This window comes from Patagioenas fasciata, chromosome 1 (genome assembly GCF_037038585.1).
Source record: "Patagioenas fasciata isolate bPatFas1 chromosome 1, bPatFas1.hap1, whole genome shotgun sequence".
NCBI lineage: Eukaryota > Metazoa > Chordata > Aves > Columbiformes > Columbidae > Patagioenas > Patagioenas fasciata.
In genome coordinates, this window is record NC_092520.1 from 47122828 (window position 1) to 47149657 (window position 26830).

Here is a 26830-nt window from a genome sequence, read left to right on the forward strand (position 1 = left end):
CACAATTCTTAAGTCAGCTATCCATCTTTGGCACAGCATTCCTTAGCTGAACTAAAATGGCAGACATGTACAAATGAAGGAAACTTTTTTTGTATTTAAAATAGATACCATGAAATAAGTTAAATACGCACCATGATTAATTGTAGGCTTACAGAAACTCAAGACATTTTACATGTAAAAAGAATATATGAAATTCAGACCACTTACTGTAGGAACTTAACCCACCCCAATCTAATCCTCCATAAGTACCAAATTTTGAACAATAAAACTACGTAAAAATTATTTTATGCAACTGGTTGAACTTCAGTGCATGAACACAAATTCTTGAACTCATCCATATGAGACCTAGGGATCATAACATTATACTTCAAATACTAACTTAATCAAATGCTAGAAGCAATATAAAGCTCACAGAAGATAATGACACTTAAATGCAAAATTTCTCACGGTTTATTGAATAGAAATCTCATGTAAATAATTTTGTTGAAGTTTAGGACTAATTCAGATGTAGAAAATTCAAATAAAATCCAATTTCATTACAGATAGAAGATACGAGAGATACGTATATTTGGCTTGTTTTGAAAATGGAAAAAGGTCAGAGGTAAGTACATTAGTCATGTTAAATCAAAAAAATATCTGTAAACACTGGGCCAAGTAAGAATCCAGCAATACTATTAACAAAAATATAGGTAAACTAGTATTTTTTTATTACATGTTTGGTATTGCAAAGATTTCAGCAAGCATACAAAAGCAATGAACAGCTAGAGTTTTTGATCCATGATCAAATCCTATGCATTTTCCACAAGAATAATTTGCTGAGGAATGACTGCAGAAACAGTCCAGAGACAAACAGTTAAATTAAAGATAAAATCAGATCTCAAGAAAAGGGTTAGAAAAATAAATGGTCACTAAAAATAAATATCCACACTGAAGGTACACATTCCAGTAATGAAGTTATTCCTAAATACCAAAAAGAAAGTTACTTTCCCTTTTTACTTAAGTTCTGAAAGTCTGGAAAGCTTTAGATGAGTCCATCAATTTATGCTCTGATGATTATCTAGCGTAGCCTCTTGTTCACTCACAGCTCATTACTGACAGTGCTTGAGGTTTGCATATACAAGACAAATGATACTTAGAATACACAAATGCCTAATACGAATACACAATGGTGGAGGTAGCCTACCTGTTTTTTAGGCTGACATGATAAAAAGAAATTAGCATTTTTGGAGAAAGAATGTGAATAGCCAAACTGACTTTCTTCAGAAAAAAACAAAACAAAACACAGAAAGTGAATACCACAAAGTGTAAAAAGAATAACCAATTTTGGTTATATCAAAACAACCTTGTGAAGCTGCCACTACAGTAGACCTGCCAAGGTACAGGAAAAATATACAGACAAAATGCTATCACCGAGTAAGTCAAGGTGTACTTCAGCTGTTCTATGGCAATTATGTGTACACAGTTAACTGATGGCATCCTCTTATCATCCTCCCTTGAGATATTTATAAGCATTGATAAGATCCCCTCTCAGCCTTCTCTTCTCCAGGCTGAACAGACCCAGCTCTCTCAGCCTCTCCTCATTAAGAAAGATGCTCCAGACCTCTAACCATCTTTGTAGTCTGTCGCTGGATCCACTCCAGTAATTCCTTATCCTTCTTAAACTGCGGGGCCCAGAACTGGATGCAGCACCCCAGATGTGGCCTCACTCCAGGATATGGTTGGTCTTCTTGGCCACAAGGGCACCTTGTTGACTCATGGTCAACCTACTGTCAACTAGAACTCCCAGGTTCTTTTCCACGAAACTGCTTTCCAGCCTGTCAACCCCTAGCCTGTACTGGTGCCTGGGGTTATTCCCCCTCAGGTGCAGGACTCTAGACTTGCCCTTGTTGAACTTAATCAGGTTCTTCTCTGCCCAGTCCTCCAGCCTGTCCAGGTCTCACCTTCTGGTGTGTCAGTCCTTCACCCCAGTTTGGTATCATCAACAAACTTGCTGAGGGTGCACTCAGTGTCTTCATCCCGGTCACTGATGAACAGGATGAACAGGACTGGACCCTGTGGAAACCCACTAGAGACTCTGCACCACTGATCACAACCCTCTGAGCTCTGCCATCCAGCCAGCTCTCAGTCCATATCACTGTGCACACGTCCAACCTGCACTTCCTGAGCTGAAGTAGATTGACTTTTTCCCCAAGTGACATCTATTTTTCCAGAATTCACAAACATCGGTATTTTGAGCATAATGAGTTAAATTAGATTCTGAAATTTGTTTATCTAAGAAATAAGTGCCTAGTGTAGGCTATATAAAAATTCATGTTTTGGAAAAAAGCCTTTATCTCTCTCATGCAAATTCAAACCCAACCCTTCCATTTTCTAGATATATCCTCTAGAGTTTTTTGGTGTGTAAGAAATGAAACATTTCTACAAGGAAAAGTAAAGTACCTGAACTTTCAACAGCTTAGAAAACAAGATGTATTTGTAGATAAATGCACTTTCTTAATTAAAAACAGGAATTAGATTCAAAAACAGAAGTATGAATCAACAGATCATTTGATTCTGAAAATGCTATAGCATTTCATCTTAAAAAATGTAAGAAAAAGCAAGCTTACTTCCTCTTCATCAGGTTCAGCTTCTTCTGTCTCAGCAGCTGACATACTAGCAACAGGCTTGTTCCATGCCAACTTTAACTCTTGTCCTTTAAAACGAGATCCATGAATTGCAGCCTAAAACAAGTTTAAACATTTTTAGTTATATATTTGTCAGGGGAAAAATTAACTTCGGTAATACTTAAATGCCAGAAATAAACTAGCAGTCTGCTTTCTCAAAAGAATATCCAAGTTGTAATATGTTCATGCTGAGTTATTGTTAATAGGTTAAAACAAAACTTCATTCACTGTGCATGGAATTCACACCTCCTTTCAGGAAAATTATCAAAATACATCTAGAGGAAAATAAGGTTTGAAAACCATAAGTCATTTGGTAATGTGGGTAACATAGTGAACCAACACCTTCCTCGTTTTTCATATTATCTTGATGGGTTCTTCACCTTTCAAAGATGGACACAAACATGTTAATGCATGCCTTACTGGAAGAAGACATCCCACACATACAAATGATTTAATATATATATATATATATATATAAAAAAATAATCACCCAAACAACTAGAAAAGCCCCTTTGTGATTACAACTTAATCTACTGGAAAATGCTCCACTTCCTGTAAAGCCATGGTAATTGAAATGTAAAAATTTTTAACTTATGGGATATTCATGTCTAAGTACCAGCTGCATTAAGTGGCTGCTTTGGAAATAGTATGTTCAAATTAAAGTAACATGAATGAGCATAAATCAGCATTAGCAACATTCCGAAATAACCGTCATGGTCACAAAAGATTTATAGTACAATCTGAAAGCACAGCATAATGTGAAATGTAGAAACAATTACATGTTCAATGACATCTGAACATGAATTGTGTGATATTAAAGTCCCCAGGTATAAATTTTAAATCTGTACATATAAATTTATGATAAATTTAAAAGATTCTATGCTTATTAAAATGCAGCTCAGGAGCTTTTTGTCCATGGTCCCATCACAATGTCACACAACTAGAATTTTTAAAAGTACTTATCCCTGACATTTAGGTCCAGAAACAACTTGTAATCTTTGGAAGAAATTACTACTACATAAAACCGCAACATTTTACAATAGGGAATCTTCCTCTTCCTTCCAGGCTAGAACATATATGGTCATAAAGCACAGGCCTATTTTCATTTAAGAAGGTAAAATATTAGCTGCATTTACTTCACAATTGGCCTCAGAGGTTCTTAATGATTACCTTCTACAACTTTTACAATTGCCAGCCTTAAAGTCTGCTTTAGTAGTAAACATAGAAATTTCAGTGGAAATATATTTCATATATAAGCAAAAAGAAATAAGAAAAATACAGGTTTTACTATATTGGATCAAATACAGTTTTCATAAAATCTCAATTTAAAAATGAAGATGCAATTAGACATGAAGTCATTTGACAATTAGAATTTTTAATGATAACTAGAATGTGGACTTCTCACACACTGATCACGAATTCAGACCCAGCTAAAACATCCCCACTTTCCAGAGTATATTCTGAACTTCACCTTGAATACAGGTTGAAAACTCTACCTATTTGAGAGTGATCAAGGAAAAACATACTGCTTTCCAAATGCAGCGAAATGCATCATAAAAAGTGAAGAAAAAAGAAAAAAAAAAAGAAAAAAAACAAGCACATAATGTTGACTTCAACCTTTCCACCAAACACATCTCCCTTCTCCCCCTGTCACATCTTTTTTCTTTCTCTACACAACTTTCTTTTTCAGGTGCTTCCTATCTCTACACTTATATGTTTGGTTCCAAAATACTACCATTCCCTGCTTTTTGGGTACAGAAATTTAGCTAAGGCTGAAAAGATTCTCCATGCCAATTGTTAGTCAAACAAGTTGTAACAGTAAAAACTGTATTTTGCTGATCAACAAATATTTGCAGTAAGGTACTGTCAAGATCCTTGTTGTGAATCATACTGCATCTGGGAGAACTAAAGACTTCATTTGGACAGTCCATAAAAAACAATTATTGTTCTAGGTGAACTGTTTTTATTTTCAGGGAAGCAGAAGTTTCTCTCAATACTTAGAATATTTCTTATGTACACAACATGAAAGAATATGAAGTTGCAAAATGAAGTGCCCAAAGTCAGGAAGCATCAAAATTAAAATTCCAATCTTAGTTCAGTCAATCTCTGAGTACATGAATTATGGCAGTTTTCATCTGCCAGCAGATACTTCTTATTCTCCACCGAACTTCTGTTCACTGTTGAACTGTGTTCCTTCAATACAGTTGTACAGTACTGTTTTTCACTATTGGTTAGTAGATACTACGTATAATTAATTACACTTTTTTTTTTTTTTAATACAGAATAGTTACAAATCTCCATACAGTGAGTGCTCATCATTGCTACATCTAAGAGTTTCACAAACAAAATTTCTACACTTCCATAAAACACCTTTGGCATGTGCGCCAAATTTTTTCTCAAAATACGTAGCCATAATGATACTGTAAGTGCTTAAAACTATTGTCCCCATTGGTTTAATCTGCATTGTAAATATCAGTATTTCTGTCACTTAGGTTACTGGTGTCTCACGATAAAGCACACAAAGGAGTCTGGCCACATATGAAAACTACGTTCAAGTAAACTCCACAAGATGAACTTCATGCAAAAACAGAAACTTTGTGCAAAATATAAATATAAAACAAAATCTTTCCCTACAATCATACCGTAAATATGAATCCATTCTTTCAGGAGTCCCTATTATTTTCAGTTTACTTCTTCCCAACAGTGATGCAAGGATTTTAAAGAAAACAAAATCATCTGCAGAACAACTGTGTTTGTTATTTTGCACATGTCCACATGGTGCCTACACCATGGACTGAATAAGGTAGGAGTCCTGCTGAGCCAAATGTATAAAATCCTAACGATCCATATGTAAGGATGCTGAATTATAACATAGCTCAACTCTGGATTTTAGTCTTTAAAAGTTACTTCTCTATATTTCTGTAATTTCCTAAATTTCTAAGAAATACATTAAAAAAAAAAAAGGGAAAAAAAGGGGGGAAGAAAAAAAGCAGATCACATTTACACTATCACAGGTTTTCAGGCAAAAGTAAATCCAACTGACCCCAAACAAAATATACAGGTTCACTCTGCAGGATAATGGTGAAATTTCAGGAAGACTTGGGGGGGGGGGGGGGGGTGGGTAACAAGTCTTCAGGTAGAATACAACCAGCAATTAAATAAAGATAAACCAAGACAACCAGCTATCAACTCCCATGTGTCCCTCTTAATTTCTCTTCTATATCCTGTATTTGAACTTGCTATAAACATCCTCATTTCCCAAGGATTTCAGTAATATGCTGTTCTGACAGATTTAATCTAGAATTAAACTTTTGTGTCAGACTTATTTTAAAATATTTTTAAATACGTAGCAGTATTAAATTTAATCAAATATAGAAGTATACTGTAACTAGAAAGAAGTTCAATGGTGCAGAGTATTTTCAACAAAGACTATACTCACAGCTTCAGCTTCTGCTCTTGTCTTAAAGGTAATCACCGCATGGAGGGAAGAGTCATCTATCTGGCAATCTTCAATTTCACCATATTGCTTTTAATAAATAATAAAAAAAAAGCTTAGTGAAATAGTTCTCCACCTCTAAAAATGCTGTCCTAAATCAAATGCCCTCAGGAATAACATAAAATTAGAACAGTGTACCTTTCACAGTCTTAATGCCAATCAGATTATTTGTCTTTGCAAGGAATAGTAACTTTGACTTGCATTTCTGGATTTCCTGATTGTAAACATACAGGTATGAAGTAAAATTAAACAGAAAAAGAGATTCTTCTGCTCTAATACTTCTCTCTTTAGCAGAAAAAAGGGATCTTGGGATGATTCCATTAGTTTATTATGAAACTTTCACAAAAAGATTTATTAGATGAAGGGATGGTAGAAAAAGTTTCACAATTTGATTTAAGAATCTTAAGAACCTGAGCCATCTATTCCTGTAATGGTCTCCATGGTATTTCTACCTTTAATGTTGCCAGCCCTGTAATGCTGCAGTGCCCAACATATCTATACAGGCAGAACGCACTGCTGATGTGCAGAGAGTTGTGATATCCTATCACAGAAATACAGCTCAGTGCATTTTCATGCAATGTGGATCCAGTTTAAAACAGCAAACTCAAACAATTAACATTTTTCTCAGTGTTATACTACTAACAATGTGAATAGAATTGTATTTGTAAACACTACTAAGTTGGGGGGCTTTGGTTAATATTTTTGTTTGTTAAATTTAGTAAGTTTAATTCTCCCTGCAACAGAACCAAAGTATTAGAAAACGCTAAGTTACAACAATAAACTGACACCACACAGCAAGCTTTTAACAGTGGCTGATTCTCCATCTTCATTTTTATATTCTTTGCAGTCAGTAAGAGAAGTACACAATGAAATTAAAAACATGTAAGGTAACTCATAAAGCAGACTAAACCACAACAAAACACGGTAGCTTAAAAATAAGATTTTTCTTATACTCATCATTGAAATTGGACTGAGAAATGTTCTGTGGTTGACCACGTAGACTGTACTGCTTCATTTTAAAGTTCTGTTCTTAGTTTTACACCAGAAATTGGCAAAGTCACTGAGCAAATGTTCAGTCCATCATGCATCTCTACAGAAAGTACTTTTGTTCCCCTTAATACACACATATACATACATATATAGGTATGCAGAAATATTCAGTATGGCATTAATCTCTATGGAAAGTATTTTGGTCCCCCTTTATGGGTATAATGCTTCCCTTTTTGTTTCCTCTTCATAGATATGATGCAGTGTATTTCAGGGGAACAAAATATATATATACATTTATATATGTGTATATATACATAGCTCCTGGAAACACACCTTAAAAAATTAGTATAATAGTAGTGGGGTTTTTGTTTGCTCATTTAGTTTTTTTTGTCTGGTTGGGTTTTTTTTTGTTTGTTTGATTTGTTTTTAAGTTTTAAAAAGGAGAGACAGGTCCTTGTTGGCCTTAGTTTTTGTTAAAACCTACTTGCATGGCTGTCAGACAGGAAATATTAAGTACATTGACTGGAGTAGAATTTACTGGACTTACTGGCTCTTGGACTTCTACCTTCACAGAAGATGACTACAATTAAATATTGAAAGAAAAAAACAACGGGGGGACAACAGACAAAGATTCACACAATTTATGCCACTATATATTCCTACCATTCATTTTACAAAATAAACAAATTGCCTTTTATTATAATGGAGGATAAGTGTTTCTATAAATTTAGACTGATTTCTAACTTCATTATATTTGCAAATAAAAATTTGCTAAAAAATGTCAGTTTATAATTTTTTAGACTAAAAATAGGAAAAAGTATAAAAAGCTCTGACTTGTTAAGCTTACACAGATGAAGAAACAGAAACCTTTGGCTGTCCTGCCAAGATCTGCATACGGTTGTACAATTCTCATCTTGATTCTTAAATTCAGAAAATCAGGCAAAGGCACTGAAAATCCTCAGTGAAAATTTTCATTAAGCACTTGTTAAGATACTTCAATGAAGATAAACAGACTTTAGGCACTGAAAGTTCGGGCAGTGAATCTTTTTTTTTTTCTCACCATCCTTTCAGTTATTTTATCTTTCTATATCTAATAATTTGTAACCATTTTACATATATGCTGAAAAAAGTCATTGTTTTACATTCCAAATTTCCTTTCTTTTAATAAAAAAACCCCACAAGTCTTGTAAATGCTGTGTGGTTACTTTTAGAACTAGTTGAACCAATGGTGTAATTTGTTACACCTTTTTCTGATGTATCCTCTTTTTCCATGAACAGGTTCATTCCTAAATAATGTTTCCAGATGTATTATATCAAGACAAAACAAGAAGACTGTCATCCAAAGAACAAAAAAATTGCCACATACCGCAAAATGAGGAAGAAGATCTTCTCTATCACTTTCTGTAAATGCAGAGATTTCTAATGCCCTAGGTCGATGATCCACAACTGCATGCACAGGAACTCCTCTGCCTCTACCCCGGCCTCGTATTCCTCTACCTCTGCTACGTGATGCACCCCGACCTCTTGCATGAACCCCTCTACCACGAACTGAAGAAAGAATCCCTCGTTTGGCAGCCTAAGATGTTTATACATAACATATTGACATATTAAAATTCATAATCTAGATATTTAGACAAAATTAACAAACACATATTTTGATGTTCCCTTCAAAAACATCCCCAAACAAGCCTCAGAAAGATCAGCTTACAGGTCTTAAAATAATAAAAGATGAGTATGTGAATAACATTAAAAAGCTAATACTGTTACTTATTAACAAATGAAAAATAGGATGGAAATAGGGAAGAAGAACCAGTTATTAAAAGCAGAAAGCAAAAGCGCTCTTATCTGCAAGGATAATTCCTCATAGGAGAAAGGAACTGCAGCACAACATTTAAAATTTCATTAACAAATTTTCTTGATGTAGTGACTAACTACTCAATTTGTCTTTTCATCCATCTCTTAATTTGTCTCTCAGTGTCCAGCCAAGACTTTCATGCTGACCAGAACTAACGCAGCACTAGCTTTTGGCCACAGAATCGTGAGGCATGAAACAGAGGCTCTACTGAGCACCTCCAAGGACAAAGTACTCACTAAAAATCTGGCTCTATGTACTCACTAATTTCCATTCCCATAATACCTGTATAGCCTTTGTAAAGAACTGGCATGAACTCTCCAAGAAGAGTCAAAAGGCCACTGACAGTATCTCTCACAGCCATTTAAAAAAAATTTGCAAAAGTTAAAATTAAGTTTCAAAAAAGCACTTTCAAAGATTTAATTACAACATTTATCACAAGAAAAAAAAAATAACTTTTCAAATCCAAATAGATCAAATGTTAAATGAAATCACCAGAACATTTCTGATATATCCTACAGTGTTTACAACTCAAGCACTGATGTGACTACTTAAGTGCATGCCAGTGATATGACCCATGAGGAGATCTATCTGTTATGGCTTTATTAATGAAATTATTCAGGTAATTTTATGACAGTATATGGTTCACTTTTCTTTTCTTTTTTTTTTTTTTTTGGTAAAAATAATATTGTAGGGTTTTTTGTTGTTGTTTTGTTAAAAAAAGAGAAAAAGTTAAATGAATAATCCAGAAAGTTAACGATTATGCTGACTCAACCATCAAAGTGTATACTGTTTGGGTTTTCTCACAATAAAATCAAGGCTTGTTACCTTGGGCTTGGCTTATTAACCAACCTATTTTCAAAGCTGTGTAACAACTCAGTTTTAAAGTAAGATTTTAATGCAACTTAGCCATACTTATGTGCACTGTGTTCATATGTAGTTATACATAAGACATGACCAAACTTCATTAAGACAAGAAGGATTTAAGCGACACAGCAGCCTGCTTAACAGTAAAAAGAGATAAGATTATCATGCAATTAAGTAGATACTACATAAAAATATAAGCAAGATAGTACAATATGACACAGAATAACATGCACAGCATTCAGAATTTCTCAAAATAAGACAGATATGAAGAATCTTGCACAGTCTTCTGAATTTTTTTAAAAGCAAGTACATTACAAAAAAAGTGCGTTTCTATACATTGAACACTTCTTGAAACATTGTATTCGCTTTTGGTAAAACCTCCTCTGGAAATCAATGCTGCAATACTACTACTTTTGGCACTTCAGCCTTTTTGGTTAATCTCACTAAGAGTACACCTAAGAATAAAAGATCAAGCAGTGTGTTCTAACTCTTCTATCAAACATAACAGCACCTACAGGCAACAATTTAAAAATATGCCACAGTCTCAAGAAATTACTACTACCACAAATGTATAAAATATCACATCATCTTAAGAGTTACAGAATTTAAACAGATTAACAATCAAAATCAGAGACAATACTGTTTCTCCACCTCAGTGGAATTTAGAAATTGACTTTTTAAAATATTGCTAAATGCCTCCATGTATATGCACTTCATATTGCACTCTGAAAGAAAATAGTTTATGATACAATACACAAGATAATCAACATATATGAAAACATTTGATTAAAAGTTAATTGCTACAAAAGAGGAGACAAACATACTTCCAGCTGTAGCTCTGTATATTTTCGTCTTAATTCTGTAACTTCCTCCCCAGCTTGCATCTTCTTGTATAAATCCAGTTCAGTATCTAGTAACTCTTTCTGCATCTAAGAAATTGTTATGGTAAATTATTAGTTGCACAGTTCACATTCTCTACTGAGGAAACAATTTTCCGATAAAACCCAAGAATCTATTGCTACACTCCTACCAGGAAGCTATTTCAGAAATACACAGAGACTTAAAGATTCCCTCCAGGGAAGGCAGAAATCTGCTGCAGCACCACTACCTCAAAAATGGATCCATGGAAACTCTAAGGAAAAGGAATTTGAAAACCAGAAGCTGTAGTGGAATTTTAAATTTAACCAAGTTGTGTCTTATTAATTCAGATCACAGTCGCAACTTTGCAGGCATACCACTTACTACACTAGGTTTCCACCTTCATAAACAAACCAAACACAAGCTTAGGAGATTCTTGGCAAGATGAAACTTTCATGTGCAGTAGTATGTTTCTGAGCTTGGTGATGTCAAACCTTTTTGACTAACACACAGCCAAAGCCAATGGGATTTCTCCTGAACTACAGGTACACAAAATAGAAAATGCAAAATTATACTGTAGTGATGATGAGATAAAAAAGGATTCTATGAAAAAATGCAGTACAATTATGAATGAACACAAAAATCTATAATCAATAATGAGAAAAAGCATCTAAGTCTGTCACAATTTCGTAGTGGAAAAAGCACAAGTGGTAGTTCTGTTCAGACCATGGTAGAAAAAACACAGTAACAAGACCTCTGCTAACAAAAGGTTGGTCTCTTATGCACCCAGAGGTGCCTTCCAGCACAAAGTTTAAAAAAATGTTAGAAACTACTAGAAAATCCAAAATAGATATGAAACTGAAAGGTGAATGAACTCAAATTTAGAAATGTTTATTGCAATCACTGAGGTGCAGGTGCTGGTACAGGTGCAGGAAAGCGCTTTATGCGACCATGAAAATTTTATTTGAAGTTATGTTCCAAATTGGATTTTTTTTTTTTAATGTTCCAGTGACATCACAAATGAAGGATAAAATTATAGATTATTGTGAAACAGTTTTATATTTACACCTGTTGATTCAAAATCACAGTATGTAATGTATTCAAAGGCTGGTTGTCAAGTGCTGAAGGTTTTGCAGTTGTGACAGTTGGAAACCAAGTATCACCACTGAACGATAAAGAAGGGGTTTTTTTTATTTGTTTGTTTTCGTGGAAGCTTTAAAAGAAAAAAAGTTGGATTATTCAACTGGCAACTTCAATCTGACCTCCTTTCAGCCCCATTTTCTGATTATCTCCAGCAACCACAGAACAAAATCCATTATCACCAGTGAAATGTTTTCCAAAGCTTTCAAAATTGGAAACACTGTTTCTCTCAAATCCCACTGTGTTGCAACACATCAATGATATGGCAAGACAACCACTTCTGAAATTTAATAATGCCCAGCAGTTAGAACTCACAAAGCAGCCAGTGACACTGGTGTCGTAAAGAAAGTCTCTAAACTTTTGAGGTTTATTTCTAGCGTTCTTAATGAAGACTTCTCTTTTACAGAGCTGTGTCAGGTCTCAAGAAGAAAATACCTCCCCTCCTTCAAGATACACCAAGAGGCAGCAAAGGTTTCTACACTCAGGGAGGAAGCGTATTTTGTAATCTGTATGAACTAGAACAAGACAAAAATAGGTAAAGATAATGGCACAGTCACATGGGCCTCATCTTCAAGTCTGCAGGGTCTTCTCAGCTGCCCAGCCTTTCAAAGCTAAGAAAATGTAGGAGAACCTAGAGCAAAGCCTTTCAGAAAATCGTCAAAATTGTAAACTTTAACTGAAGGATCTGTTAATTTCTCACTTTCACAAAGGTCAGATGGGACTGATTGTTTTCTCTTTTTCGAATACTAACAAAACAGTGCTCACACATAATGCACAATCTGCCTGAGAGGAAAGCTATCAATAAAATCAATGTTTCTACATTTGGAATATTTTGTCCATTATTAAATGGGTTTGCGAAAAATATTTCTTCACTTTTCATATTACAAAGGAAATAGAAAACAGCTCATTTAACTTCATTATAACTGTAATTCCAATTAGCATATTGTCTCACTCTGCTAAGTAAAAAAAACAATCATACAAGGAAGTGGTGAACCAGGTTGCCAAGCAAAGGGTGATCTGGGTGGAAGAGATCTCAAGATCAACAAACCTGGGTTGAAGGGGAACCAACCTCAAGGATACACATACCAATCCACATAAATGAGGGAGGACCTACAGAACAGTATCACAGAGGAAAATCTCCTTTATTTTCTGGGAAATCAGTGCCTCTCTGAAGATCCTGTACACTAATACACACAACATGTGAAAAAAAAAGGAGAGGAATTAGATGTCTGTGTGCAGTTACAGGGCTACAATCTCACTGAGACTACAGCAACACCGCAGGAAAACTCACACTACTGGAATGCTGCAGTGGACAGATATGGCCTCTCAGAGAAGGACAAGCCAGGATGGCAAGGAGCAGGAGCTGTCCTTTATGTGACAGTGCAGTAGGAATGGAGTGCATGGAGCTCTGCCTGGGGATGGATTATGAGCCAGTCGAAAGTTTATGAGTGAGAGTCAAGATGGCAGAGCAACATGGGTGATGCTGCAGTGGGTGTGTACTGCACACTGCCTGACCAGGTAAAACAAGTAGGTGAGGCCTTCTTCAGACGATTGGAAGAAGTCTCCTGTTTGAAGACCCTGGGCCTGGATATCTGCTGGAAAGGTAAGATGGTTTTCAAGAATCACATCCTCCAAGTTCCAGGGCATGCAGGAAATAAAGCAAAAGTGGCAGGAGGCCTGTGTGGATGATCAAGAACCTTCTAACAGAACTTAAATCCAAACACAATGTCTACAAAACATGGAAACAGGTTCAGATCACAGAAGGAATACTGAGAAACTGTCTGAGCATGCAGGCAGTGGTTTGGAAAGCCAAAGTCCACCTAGAATTGGATCTGGCAAGGGAAGGGAGGTGAGGAACAAGAAGAAAGGCCTCTGCAGTTCTATCAGCAGCAAGAAGAATACTAAAATGTGAAAACTGTTGAATGTGAAAAAAGGGGACCTGGCAACAAGGGACACAGAAACAGTTGAGGCACTCAATACCTCCTGTTCTTTAGTCTTTACTGGAAAGACTTGCCTTTGGCAACTCCTGATCCTGAGACCAGTGGAAAAGCCTGGAGCAAGCAAGCCTTACCTTTGTCAGAAGAAAACCACGTTAGAAAACATTTAAACAAATTGGACATACACAGAATACCTGGAACCCAACAGGATGCAACCATAAGTACTTGAGAAAGTTTGCTGATGTCATTGGAAAGGCAATCTCAATTATCTTTGAAAGGTCATGGCTTTTGGGGGAGGTTCCTTGGGACAGGAAAAAAAAGCACACGTCACTCTGATCTTCAAGAAGGGCACGGAAATCTGGGGAACTACATTCTGGTCAGCCTCACCACAATCCCTGGGAGGATGAAGGAGCAAATAATTTTGGAAAACATTTCCCAGCATTCTGAGAACAAGAAGGTGATTCAGGAAAGGAAAAATCATACTTGACCTTAACAGCCATCTATAAGGAGGTGACTGGCTTGGTGGACAAGAACAGAGCAGTGGAAGTTGTTTACTTTGACTTCAGTAAGGCTTTCAACACTGCCACACACAACATCCTCACAGCCAAAGGGGTGAAGTGCTGACTAGGCAGACAGTGAGACTGGCTGAGCTGCTAGGTTCAAAGGTTCTGATCAGTGACAGAAGCCCAGCTGAAGACCAGTCACTAGAGGTGTACCTCAGCAGTCGATACTGTTTAATATCTTCATTAGTGACCTGGATGGTAACACAAAATGTTACCCTCTGTAAGTTTGTGGATAATACAAAATTCGGAGAAGTGGCTGCTACACCAGTTCGTTGTATTTCCATTCAGAAAGATCTTGACATGCTGGAGAAACAGGGCAGGAGGAACCTCCTGCATTTCAGTAAAGGGAAATGCCAAGTCTTACATCTGGGGAAGAATAATCGCAGCCAACAGTACAGGTTGGGGGCTACCCAAATGAAGAGGACCTGGGGTGTCCTGGTAGCAGAGCAGAAGCTGAACATGAGCCAGGAAGGTGTCCTTGTGACAAAGAAGGCTGACAACCTCCTGGGCTGCACTAGGAAGCACACCACCAGCAGGTTGAGGGAGGTGATCCTCTACTCTGCAGTGGTGAGGTCACATACAGAGTGCTGTGTCCAGTTCCAGCCTCCCCAGCACAAGAGAAACACAGTGGATAGAATCCAGTGAAAGGTCACAAAGATCATTAAGGCAGTGGAGCACCTACTATATGAACCGAGGCTGAGTTGGGATGGTTCAACTCCAGGATGAGAAGGTGGGAGGGGGACAGGACCTTATCCATGTGTTTAAATTCCCAGTGGGCATTAGTGAAGAAGACATCCAGACGTCTCTGTAGCAGTGCCTGGTGATGGAACAGGACAATCCCCAGAAATCCATTCCAACCTCAGTCCTTTTGAGCAACTTTGTGTTATCAGACTATTTTCTTGTCCACTCTAAGAACGTACTGGACCACTCTCAGGATAAAAAAACTGTCATTGGTTAAAATGCTGCATTTACTATTTTCTAGTCAAGAATTTAGCGAGTTTTCATGATGCAACTTGCTTATTTATTTTTATGGGTCTGGATTCTTTCCCTTGCATGTGGTGAAACCCACAACCAATCACTATTCTTTGACTGAAACTATTATAAACTATTCTTCCTGTTCAAATTTATTAAGCACAGTACACCACCAGCAGAAGAGTATTTTACAAAAACATGAGGTTTTGTCCAATGCAGCTTGGAGAACATTGACAATTCCTAGTACTTTCATAGTTTAAATTCACTCTACAGGTAGGTAACTTCGTTCAGACCTCTCAGAAACATTTTCTTATCAAACAACATCCACTCTCTTCCAAAAACGTTAAAAAAAAAAAAATTCTCTCATCTCAAAAAAAAAAAAAAAAAAAAAAGGAATTTGATCTTATTATAGCCATGTCTGAATATTTTTTTTTCTTATTACCATTAGTTCCCCCTCTAAAACACAGCAGAGTATTTCACAGAAACTAAATTTGTTTTAAGGAGTATAAAGTGACTTCCAGAAATTATAATTTATGTCCATGTTAAGGATAAAAATTAACTGCTTCAACTTTTTCCTGACTGATGAACAATGTAAGAAGTTACAGTGAGTACACACAGATCATTTCAGTATTTCTTTTTGATATTTCTTTTCAAAACTGTACATCACTGTAACTTACACTGCACTTACTTCAAATGCCTATATTTCTATGTAAAATAAAGCAGTAGAAATGCTCTTTCAAACTGAAAACTAATGATTCATTCAAAGTAAATTTGGGTTGCAATGTTACACCAGGTTTTTAAAAAAACATCCTCAACATTAGAAGACTAAGCATTCTGAAGATTTAATATCTGAATGAAAACAGCATGACAAGTGCAAGACTTTTTGTCTTCTACTGGAAAACACCTGGACAAACATCTACTCTTTTATTAGCATGCACTTCTTGACTTGACAAAGCAAGAAAAGCTTGTAATGTATTTAAGGGAACACATCAATTTCTTAAAAGGCTATTTCTCAAAGTCTCACTTAATTCTTAATTTCCTTGTAACCTGCTTAGGAACACGTACTTCTAGAAAAAGCAAAATATTGCATTTTAAAAATGTAATATAATTGTGTACTTGAGCAGTTAGGAAACTGTTTTTAGCCAAATACTAACCAGAACGACAGCAAAGGAGGGGAACTCCTATCACAGGTAGAACCCAAACATGGGTAGACAGATTAAAGGAAAACTGAGCAGTACAGTCTTTAATCTAAAAGGCTTAATACTGAAATATTTCAGTGACATAAAACCCCCACAGAGTTATGTATCAGTGTTTGACTAGTTTCACAAAGCAGTTTCTTTTGTGTATTAAACCTGACCAGACAATATCTGTGTTGCATAATGATAATCTTTTTGCAGAAGAAATACTATTTTCATTATTTCTATTAAAAAGTTAAGAAAACGATAGACTAAACACAAAAGATCAGATAAGGCAACAGAAGTAATCACAAGATTTGGGGGCTTTTTTGATTTGATAAAATATCTGTGTAATGGTGGATAAACCTTTTAGACAACAGCATGGTTTTAAAATTAATTATGCTCCTTTAAAAAGAGGACAAAACCAATCTCACTTCAAAAACAAAAAGAACTTCAAAATTAAACCAGTATGGTTCTAAAAACTGCTGATGTAGCTGCATATTTTTTTCTGCTGACAAAAGCAGGTAAATTCATTTTATTAAAAAGCTGACCAAAACTTGAGTACCTGAGTCTTAGTTTTCATGCTTTTTAAAGGAGCCCCTCCTCCTGGTGATACACCTTTTAATTCATCCTTTAACTTGGTAATGCTATTAGTCAAAATTTCCAGCGTTTTCATGATTTCCGCTTTGTCTTCTGACTTCATGGTTTTATTCTTCTCCAGCTTTGAAATCAGCATCTATCCAATTAAAAAAAAATAGAATAAATCTTTTTACTTCACAAGTACTATTAAAGATCTGTATTCCAATACTCATTACAACTAATGGAAAAACAGAATATTGTATTCCTTTTACTGTGCTCTTCAAAGTCAACATCTAGGGCTTTTAACAGCTTATATTAAATTAAAATCCTCGAATCTCTAATTCATATGCTACTGAGCATTTGCTATCTCCATTTCATTTGGACAAGTATGCTCAACATACTTAAATTATTTCAAAATTTTTATTCAACTCAAACAACATTTTGGTCTTTTTCTCCTCCTAAGCCTAAGTGCAGTCAAGCACACCTTTCTACAGGAATCTCTCTCGCTCTTGTCAAGTAGAACTCTCAGGTTTCTACTTCTCCCAAAAAACATTTGCATGTGGAACCCAAATTAGGCAATTTTAACTAAAATTGCACAAGCTTGTAGTTTAAGTGAACTAACAAGACAAGTTATATTAAAAGTCTAAACTTAAAACAATGTGATGATACCCTTCTAAGCAAATGCTTATTTTATAGGTCAGTTTTGTAGCTCATGCTTACAAATTCTGAAATATTTTAGAGAACTGACTTGAGATTTTTACAACCAAATGACAAACTTACTTCAATGCTAACATTTTACCTTTTGTGTTTCAATGTGCTTCTCTAAGATTTCTTGCTTCTTTTTTCTCACATCTTGTTGAAGTCGTAATGCTTCCTAGAAGCATAAAAAATTACAGAAAGTTTCTAGATTTTGAAAAAAAAAATGCCAGAAGAAAAATATACATAACTATACAGTAGTAACTTACAATAACAAAGAAAAAATTTGTAACAGAAACTCAAGGTACTAATAGGCAACATTTCAAATTATATTTTGGAAAACAATGTATCAACAAATCAGTGAAGGATTTAATGATCTTTCTTAGTTAGATCTGTGCTGGAAAGAATTCATTATTACTTACGTACAAAGCAACCCTTTACACAACTCCACTGAAGGCTGAAAGGCAATATAATACACTACGACAAGTGGTACAACACACAAGAGTCATATGTGTAAGGACAGTACCTTGAAAGCAACTGTAAATTAAGTCCATCAATTAAAACACATTCACCAGTACAGTTATAAGAAAAAAAAAAAATATTCTATTTTGTAAAATTAAAATATTACCCAAAGAAAACCATCCCTCCTGCATCTGACTACTATAACCTGGAAGTGACAAGTACTACTACTCAAGCTGCTAAACACAGAACCTTGACATTGCAATGGGCAAATCAAAATGAATTGAAACTGATAAATACGTGACACATTGCACTCAAAAGGAGAAGGAGGAGGAGATGCCACAGCTGCTGTGCTCAGCTCCCACTAATGCTCCTTGAGAAAGCAATTGCTTCTTGCTCTCAGACATGGAATGCTTAAGTCTTAGATAGCAAGATACTTGTAGAAAGCAACTGAGAGCTTTGATACCAACATGTTTAACGGGATAAAAGAGGAGAGGAAGAAGGTGATTTTGCACCTCTAGATCACCAATCAACTGGGATCAGACTGCAATTGCATTACCTTATAGAAAGAGTGTAAAGGCAAAACAGATGTAAAAAAGAAAGAGTAATAATGTTTCTGTATGTCTTCCCAAATACTGACAACTTCTGCTGCGTGAAATGTTAGTTTTGCAATACAGTGTGCAATCATTTTTCTGAAGGGAAAGGGAAAAAGAGACAAGTGGAAGAATGCTAAGAAAAACTAGGGAGACAGGAGGAAAGAAGGGAGTGAGTCCCAAAAATCATGTTTTTCCACAAATACTAGTATATTGTAATAGAAACCTCTGAAGAGAGGAAAGAGCACAAGAGCACATGAAAGAAGAGCCAGTCTTCTCTCAAAAAACCCCTACAGCTGTTATGATGAGTCAATAATTTCATTACGAGCTTTTTGCCATTTCACAGGCATCTTAACTTGAAAGGTAAAGGCTCTAATTCTGAAAAACATGTTTTAGGGGACACATATGAAATGAAATCCCAAAATCAGAAGTGATTTCTTTAAAGTCTGGATCAATCCCACAACTGACATGCAGCTACAAACTCCTATTTCAAATTATGTTAGGCACCAGTTACTGAAGTTTACCAATGGGCTAAAATTTTTGTTTAATGGTTTCAATACTTATGTTTGAATCTAACTTAGTACTGAACTCTTAATTTGTGGTTCAAAACCGGTAAGATAAACATTGTCTTATATTTAGTTTTTCTAAATGATAAGAATAAACCTGAAAAAGAAGCTTTAGCAGGCTCTTCGAAAATTCTAAGCAAGCAGAACTATATTTCGGAAACAATAAAATGCAGGGTCATACAGTTCTGAGTTCTCTCAAGTACAGAAATAATTTTGGTCACAAGTACAAAACACAGTGAGAATAAAGGCCAGTTGAATGAAAAAGGTCAGTTCCAGAGAGGCTTAAGAGAGAGGAACAGTGACTACATTACACTTCCTTCTCACTCATAACAGACAATTCGTGCCTCAACATGGAGATCCTGCTTCCAGGTAGAAGTGTTTCGCATTTTGAACTTCCAGAAAGTTTTAAACCTGCTTACACTGCCTGAACATACACTGAAAAAATAAAAAACAATGCTGAATTTTCTGTCTTTGAAACGAATTTTATCTTGTAACTAGTTTCATTTGTGCTCTTGAGATGAATATACCTAGTGCACTATCTCTAGTGGTCACAAGTTCCCAATCTAGGTCCATTTCATAAAGAAGTATATTTAATTTACCTGTTTTTTCTTCTGTGCTTCATTAGAGTCTAGCACGGAAGTGGAAACAACAGGCAAAGATTTCTGTGCTGCCTTCAAAGCAGCAGGGTTGTACACAGTTTTTGTCAAGCCAGTAGAAGTGGATAAAACCTATAGGAGGAAATTGTTTTATTTTTTTTTGCCAGTGAATTTCAATTAAAAAAAAAAAAGTGAGTGCTTAAAAATATATAAGCGTCTTTTCTTTTGTATGTTTTGATAATATGGAATATAAAAAAAATGGTGTAACCATTATATGTGGAGTTGCTGAAGTTAAACAGTTTTTAAAGAGGCAGCTTCATACCAGATATATAAGAATTCTAAACATAAGACTACAAATCCTTTCCATTGAGATTTCATATGTACTTCCAGGTTTCAAATACATAATATGTTATGTATTTGAGCATAATTAAGGAAACAGAAGACTGAGATTTTACCAATAATAACTGAAGATTCTTTTTTCTGTTTTGAAGTTTAAAATACATTTTTCATGGCTGCATGAATTTTCCAAGCAAAAAATGAACATAATTTTAGAGACTAAGGTCCAAAGTAGACAGAATAATTCTTTTTTTATAGGCAGTTTATGCAAAGCAGAGCTTGCACAATCAACAAGAAGCAACTCAAATACAGGGAAGTCTTCAACATCGTATAGCAAAGGAAGAGATTCCTACGCCTCTCTGCTCTCTTTCCTACATTTGGAATGAGGTATGAAAATCTCTCCATGATTTACTGAGAACACAGTTGTCTGCTATACACCCTCTCTAAAGTATACTACGTACATCCCCAGAATACCTGAAGATTTGGACTGTTCTGTTATCACATTCCTTAAAGGACATTTTGGCCATGTTAGTACTGATAAATCCATGGCTAACTGCTGGAGATAGAGGCGTCCACCTTGTTAGCGAATCACAGCAATTATGCAAATGGTATCATTTCCAGGAGTTTAAATATATATATATATATGTGGAAAATTAAAAGCTGCATGCAGAGTCTATTGGTCACCATGCACTCCATAAAATAAGACACAACACCCATCAACAGAAGAAAAGAAAGAGACAGCCAAGAAACATAAGACAGAAAAGATCACGAGATAAGAAGAATTTAAAACAGGAACACTTCATACAAAAGCTTTTCACTTCATTGTGCTATTTATACTATTTCTTCGCACAATATATTGTTTTCTAGAGTAAGCAGCACAAAGAGAACAAAAAAGTAAATCAAAGCATGTTATGGGGTATTATAAAAAGTGATATCAGATGCTCTAAGCAGGCCATTAAAAAGAAGATGAAGTATTTTTAAACTTATTAAAGCACATTAATGTATACACAATCCAATCGTAGTTCCCATTACAAAGCAGCTTCAGGACAGGCTATATCACAAACAGAGGACCAAGACAAAAATATTGACACACTCTTTTTGCCCTGAACTGTCTTCATGGTAGAGTGAACAATGCTTCCTCATCTCTTTAGCATAAGGAGAGATGCCACAGCAGATATACCTGCATCAACTAATACACAAGAGCAAGAAGCAACATGTTAATGTCTTCTAAATCTCTTAATACTATTCAAAGAAGAATACCATGAATCTTTCCAGAAGTTCATAAATTTTAAGTCCCTATACAGATCTTGTAAGGCCTCACAATGACTGTTTCATCTCCTTTTCTTCCTGCTCTTTGGGAAACATAGCTACCTATTTTCTTACTGTAAAGTTCTTGACAAACTGCGATCAGACAGAAGCAAAAAAAATCTAGGACACGACATCTGTTTTTTTGACAGCTGACAATCTTTTAATTTATAATGGTTATAGATTGTTGTCACTGCAAATTAAGCAACGTATTTCCTTGTAAAGGGACAGTAGTAGGTAAAATAGGGCAAATCAAGTTTCAGAACCGTACTAAAAATGCCAAAGGAAACAGTTGCTTCACAACCCATTCACTGAACAGCCCAGCAGCTCATCAAAACCAGTCTGCACTACAAGACAACACAGCAGAAAACCATTTCAGCACAAATTTACTCTTTGCAGAAAAGCACTTCAGAATAACTCAACTCTTGCGGAACAGGAGAAAAAATGAATTTCCATTCAAACTGAAGCAGACTTCCTATTTCTAAACTAAATATAGAGCATGTATCTAAAATGTCATTCTGGAATACACAGTTAAATATTTATCTGCAACTAGTTTAGGGCAACAAGAATGCAACTGATCAAACAAAAAGAATACAGACAAGAAGCCAAAATCAGTCCATTTAGGTGGACTGCTTAGCTTGAAATGCATCAAAGAGACATCTTCTACAACTAAAACTCAATATACAAAGGTAACAATACTTAATGTTGAGTACAGCATAGTATCTTTTGAGAGAATTTTACTTGTTAGATGCCACTAAATGCATTAACTGCCATACTGTAGGGGCAGGGAGTGAAACACGGTGGATACTTCGTTTATTTCAGTCAAGCCAACTCCCAACAGAACAGATACATAATTAAGCAAAGGAATCTTGTTACCAGATAAAACTTGCTGCCTTCCTACCAAAAGTCTTCTCAAATGGATGTTACGAACATCCATAAAGCCTGTCCCTTAAGGTGTTCAGTAGACCTGGAAACATTAATCACAAACTTCGCTGCTAAAGTAAATACATCACCACCTCCATGTTCTGAAAATCGCAACCATGGGCAAAAGGTGTAACTCAAAACCACAATTCAGATGCACCTTTCCCACCTTACTTCTCTCTGTACTTTCTATAAAGATTAATTTCCACTTTTATCTTTTCACAAGTACTGCAAATTGTAAGATCAAATACCGGGGTAAATGTTTATAACATCACGTTTTAAAGGACACAAAATCCCAAAAACATTTTTATAGACAAGCTTTCAATAGATCCATATGTAGTGTCAAAATGCATTTATATTTTAAATTTACTTCTGTATTCTTTTAACAGCTCGGGATCCTGAAACATATGTAGCTAGGAATCTACTATATCAAAACAAAAACCACAGAAAAGCAGCTTCTGTCCTAGAACGTTTTATTCTTCTTATAACCATTTAGCCATCTGCTAAGCTAAGTTTCAATATATTATACTTCATAAAATTAACCTTTAACCAATAACTTTATTCATAGTTATGAAACAAACTTAATATTGACACAAAGGGCTTTATAATAAAAATTCTACTGAAACTAAAAGTGAGAAGAAGAGAATGAGACATACTCTTACCTTTTCAGTTGTTGGAGTAACCGGTTTTGACACAAAACCCAGTCTATCCTTCACAGATAATTTAGTCACATTCTAAGAAAACAAAACAAAATTAAAGTTAAAATATATTTTACCTTTTGAATATTTTACTGTTTCCTCTGTAATCCCAAATGTTAGAAATTTAGAAAAAAACATATTTAACTAATAAAACTGTAGAATTTTAAGCAACAAGAAAAATAATATTAAAGCAGTTGATAAAATGTATTTTAGATATTTGATTTTATAGTTAATATACTTCCATCTAGAAATAGATCAGAGAAAACAAAGCCAAATCTGGAATCAAAGACCATACTGCATATTTTTTGCAAGAAGTCCATGACATGTTAGTTAGCACAGAATTATCTACACAGGCCCTTATAAACACATTTCACTTTTTGTCTTTTATAATCTGGTATTTGCAGGCATCAACCGCAGAAAGTTGTTGTTTGAATTTAAACCACAAATGTTTTCCCAAGTGTGGTGGTCTTTCTTTCTGGAAGTAAAATTAAAGTAGTGGCACAATGCTAATAATGAAATACCTCTAATATAATAAAAATTTAAAGGCTATTTCTAATCAGAGTAACATGCCAACATTCTGTCATTATTCATATTGGTGCTGTAGTTACATTCTTCCTTGTGTTAAGGATGACATACAAATATTGAAAACATTTTGAGATGCTGATCATCGGTCTCTAATGCCTCTACCTGTTTAGCAGATATAATATGAAGAAAAAGAATAGTTTCTATTTCTTCGGATAGAAACCAACTTTGAAAATAGTTTCAGGTTTCAAAATAGAGTCTCCAGGTTTTTTAAAAATTAAGTAAAAATCTATGATACTAAAAATGAAGTACCACCCTTGGGTAAGAAAGCCAAGTATCATTGCGCTGAGGAAAATTAACATGTAAACACCACTCTCAATCAAATTAGATGTACCTATAAGTAGCAGAATATGCACTTGCACAATATGAGTAACTGTAATGCATACATTCAATACACTATGGAACCTATTACAGAAAGAAAAACATGCAACTGATTTTTTTACTATCATACATACCTGAGTGACTTCTGTATTGGCACTCTGTGCTTCTGTAGGTTCAATATTACTTGCAGGTACTGGACCTAACCGCTCCTTGACTGATTGTTTCACTACTGGTAAACTTGGTTGCTGAACTAAGGGTTGTATTACCTGTAACACCACACCCAAAAAAACAACCCACATCATAATATTAACAAAAAGCCACTACATATACATAGTACAATAAATACAAAACAAAATTGCTGCAGTGGCATTTAGATTTACACTTCTTCCTTTCTATCATCCAATAACTTTTTCACCCGATGGTATAAATAAACACTTCATGAGACTTAGGATGTTACACTGATTATTTGTGTAGTGCATACAGTGATAACATCTATTTTGCACTTGCAGCTCACAGAAGTGATCAAACCACCCTGGTCTGTATCTATTAGTCATGCCTCCTTAATTCTGATTTCCACCTTTTAGAATCAAACAAAAAGTAATAAGCAGTCTTCTCATTCCTTTCACAAATCTTTCATCATCAACCATTTAGCTATGTAAAGGTGGAATTACAAACTTGTATCACAAAGACTCTTACATTTCACACCAATGTTACTTTTCATCTCCTATGTGTTAAACTTTGACAAAACAGAAAAAACAAAGGACAATGAGACATGCAATCTTGGGACTGAGGAAACAGAAAACAGAGCAACTAATATTTACCTTGCTTTTTTTTTCTTTGACAAAAACATAAACACTTAGGACCAAAAAAAAAAAAAGTTTCCAAGCAAGCTTCCTGTCATATTTATGGCCCTCAGGAGGTCACCTAACCCATTTCCCCATTCTAGGACAAAGCCAACTATAACTAAGTCATTAACAACAATATCTATCTACCTGGTTCTTACAGACTTCCAATTAAAGAGATCCTATCAGCTCTCCAGGAAAAGTGTTTCAGCACCCTTTGGCATTAGAAAATGTTTCTTAACATTTAACAAATTTCCTGTGCTGCCTTTTAAGCCCAGTACTACTTATTTTATCTACCACAGATGTGGAGAGCACATTATTTCTGCTTCTTGGCACAAGCCTTTTATTTGATGATTTGTTATGGTTGACTCCCACCATCTTTATCAAGTACTTCCCCTGCTTTCAGAATTTCCACAAGCAATCCTGCTGAGGAAATAGCAATGGTTAAGAAATTGTGCACACCAGCTACTACTGAAGTGACAACTTAAACACCAACTAATTTTACACTGAAAAACAATTCAAAAGCCTGCCCTTAGTGCCTGACACATAGAAAATCCAGCTGGAAACCATTATTAATACATGTGAAATTAATTCAGCTGCAGTTAATTAATACACCAGAAATCTTGACAAAAATCCAAATAGAGTATGAGAAGTACTGTAAGAAAAAAGTTCTCATACTACTTGCAGATACCCTACTAAATATTAATGTCAATAAAAAGACAAGTAAACATATTAATGCTTCTGAAAGCCTTATGAATTAACAACACTTGTTTAGTGACTTAGTGACTTTATATTTTGGGACAGAGGAAGATGAAAGCATTGCACTTATTGTTTTAATTTTCTGTTTAAATTTTTCTTGTCACTGTATGCCCACAACAGACTTCAAGTTCCTGACACATGATAAAGGCTGTCAGCTGTGAAGCAGGAACTCTTAATACTATTGCCTGGTATCAAGGGAAATTCACTCTGAAGGTTAATTTGCCAGAGGTGGCATGGTGGGAAGCTAGTAACATCACTAAAAACCTTAAGATTATTTAAAATTCATGTTTTCCAAAATAACAAACATATAGATCAGATATTTGTTTGGAAATACACAATTAATACTCCAAGATGTACCAAGATAAACAGCAAATAAGCCGATGTCAGTAACTATTCAAGCTATCCCTCTGAAGACAGGTGATGACTGTGTTAATTCAAATTACATACTCCACTGCCCTCTTCTGGCTGATCAGAAGTAAATCAAGCTTACAAAATAAAGAGCAGTTTGAGAAGCACTTGTTCACATGAAACATCAGGATATTTATGAATTTGAATCCAAACTCAAATCTAAAGAATGGTAACTGGGGATATAGTGAGATAAGTGTCCTTAAAAGTGCATTTTTTTAGATAAAAAGTAGGACTTCTCTTACAAAAGGAGAGAAAGGAAATTGTTGCCTAATGTGCTCTACAGAAGGATTGCTATAGAAAACTGGGTCACTGATTCCGAATGATGACGACATTTGCCATCTGGAGAAAGAAGGAATTCAAAACTTAGATCGGCAATTGAAATAATCCTCTAACAACTCATTTGTTCTTTATACCAATGTATATAAGTAAATGAACTTCTACAGAGCCTGCCCCAAATCTTCTATGTGTAGAATTTGTTCCATATTGGCAGCAAATCCAACAATGCAAGATACACAAGCATTTAGAGAGACTTGCTACACCGGGAGCTAATTGAAAATACTCTATCCAATAATCTACACAACCTGGGAAAATCCAAGCTTCTCCTTACGTTTGGGTAGTACCATTACACCTGCTAACAAATCTGATTTGGCTTGCCA

General features: G+C 35.3%; 1 protein-coding gene across 6 annotated transcripts in view; it reads right to left on the reverse strand.

Moving 5' to 3' along the window:
- RBM26 (RNA binding motif protein 26) overlaps positions 1 to 26830 on the reverse strand; it is a 65067-nt gene that overhangs the window by 10305 nt on the left and 27932 nt on the right. For 5 of the 6 annotated variants that reach the window (XM_071806521.1, XM_071806510.1, XM_071806512.1 and 2 more), the window contains exons 13-21: positions 24300 to 24431; positions 23227 to 23298; positions 20006 to 20134; positions 17892 to 17966; positions 17079 to 17249; positions 10693 to 10797; positions 8516 to 8725; positions 6103 to 6189; positions 2607 to 2720 (exon numbers count right to left, since the gene is read on the reverse strand). In XM_071806521.1, the coding sequence (XP_071662622.1) occupies positions 2607 to 2720; positions 6103 to 6189; positions 8516 to 8725; positions 10693 to 10797; positions 17079 to 17249; positions 17892 to 17966; positions 20006 to 20134; positions 23227 to 23298; positions 24300 to 24431 (1095 nt within the window). The remainder of the gene's footprint in view (positions 1 to 2606; positions 2721 to 6102; positions 6190 to 8515; positions 8726 to 10692; positions 10798 to 17078; positions 17250 to 17891; positions 17967 to 20005; positions 20135 to 23226; positions 23299 to 24299; positions 24432 to 26830) is intronic. The other variant, XM_071806527.1, reaches the window with a different exon arrangement.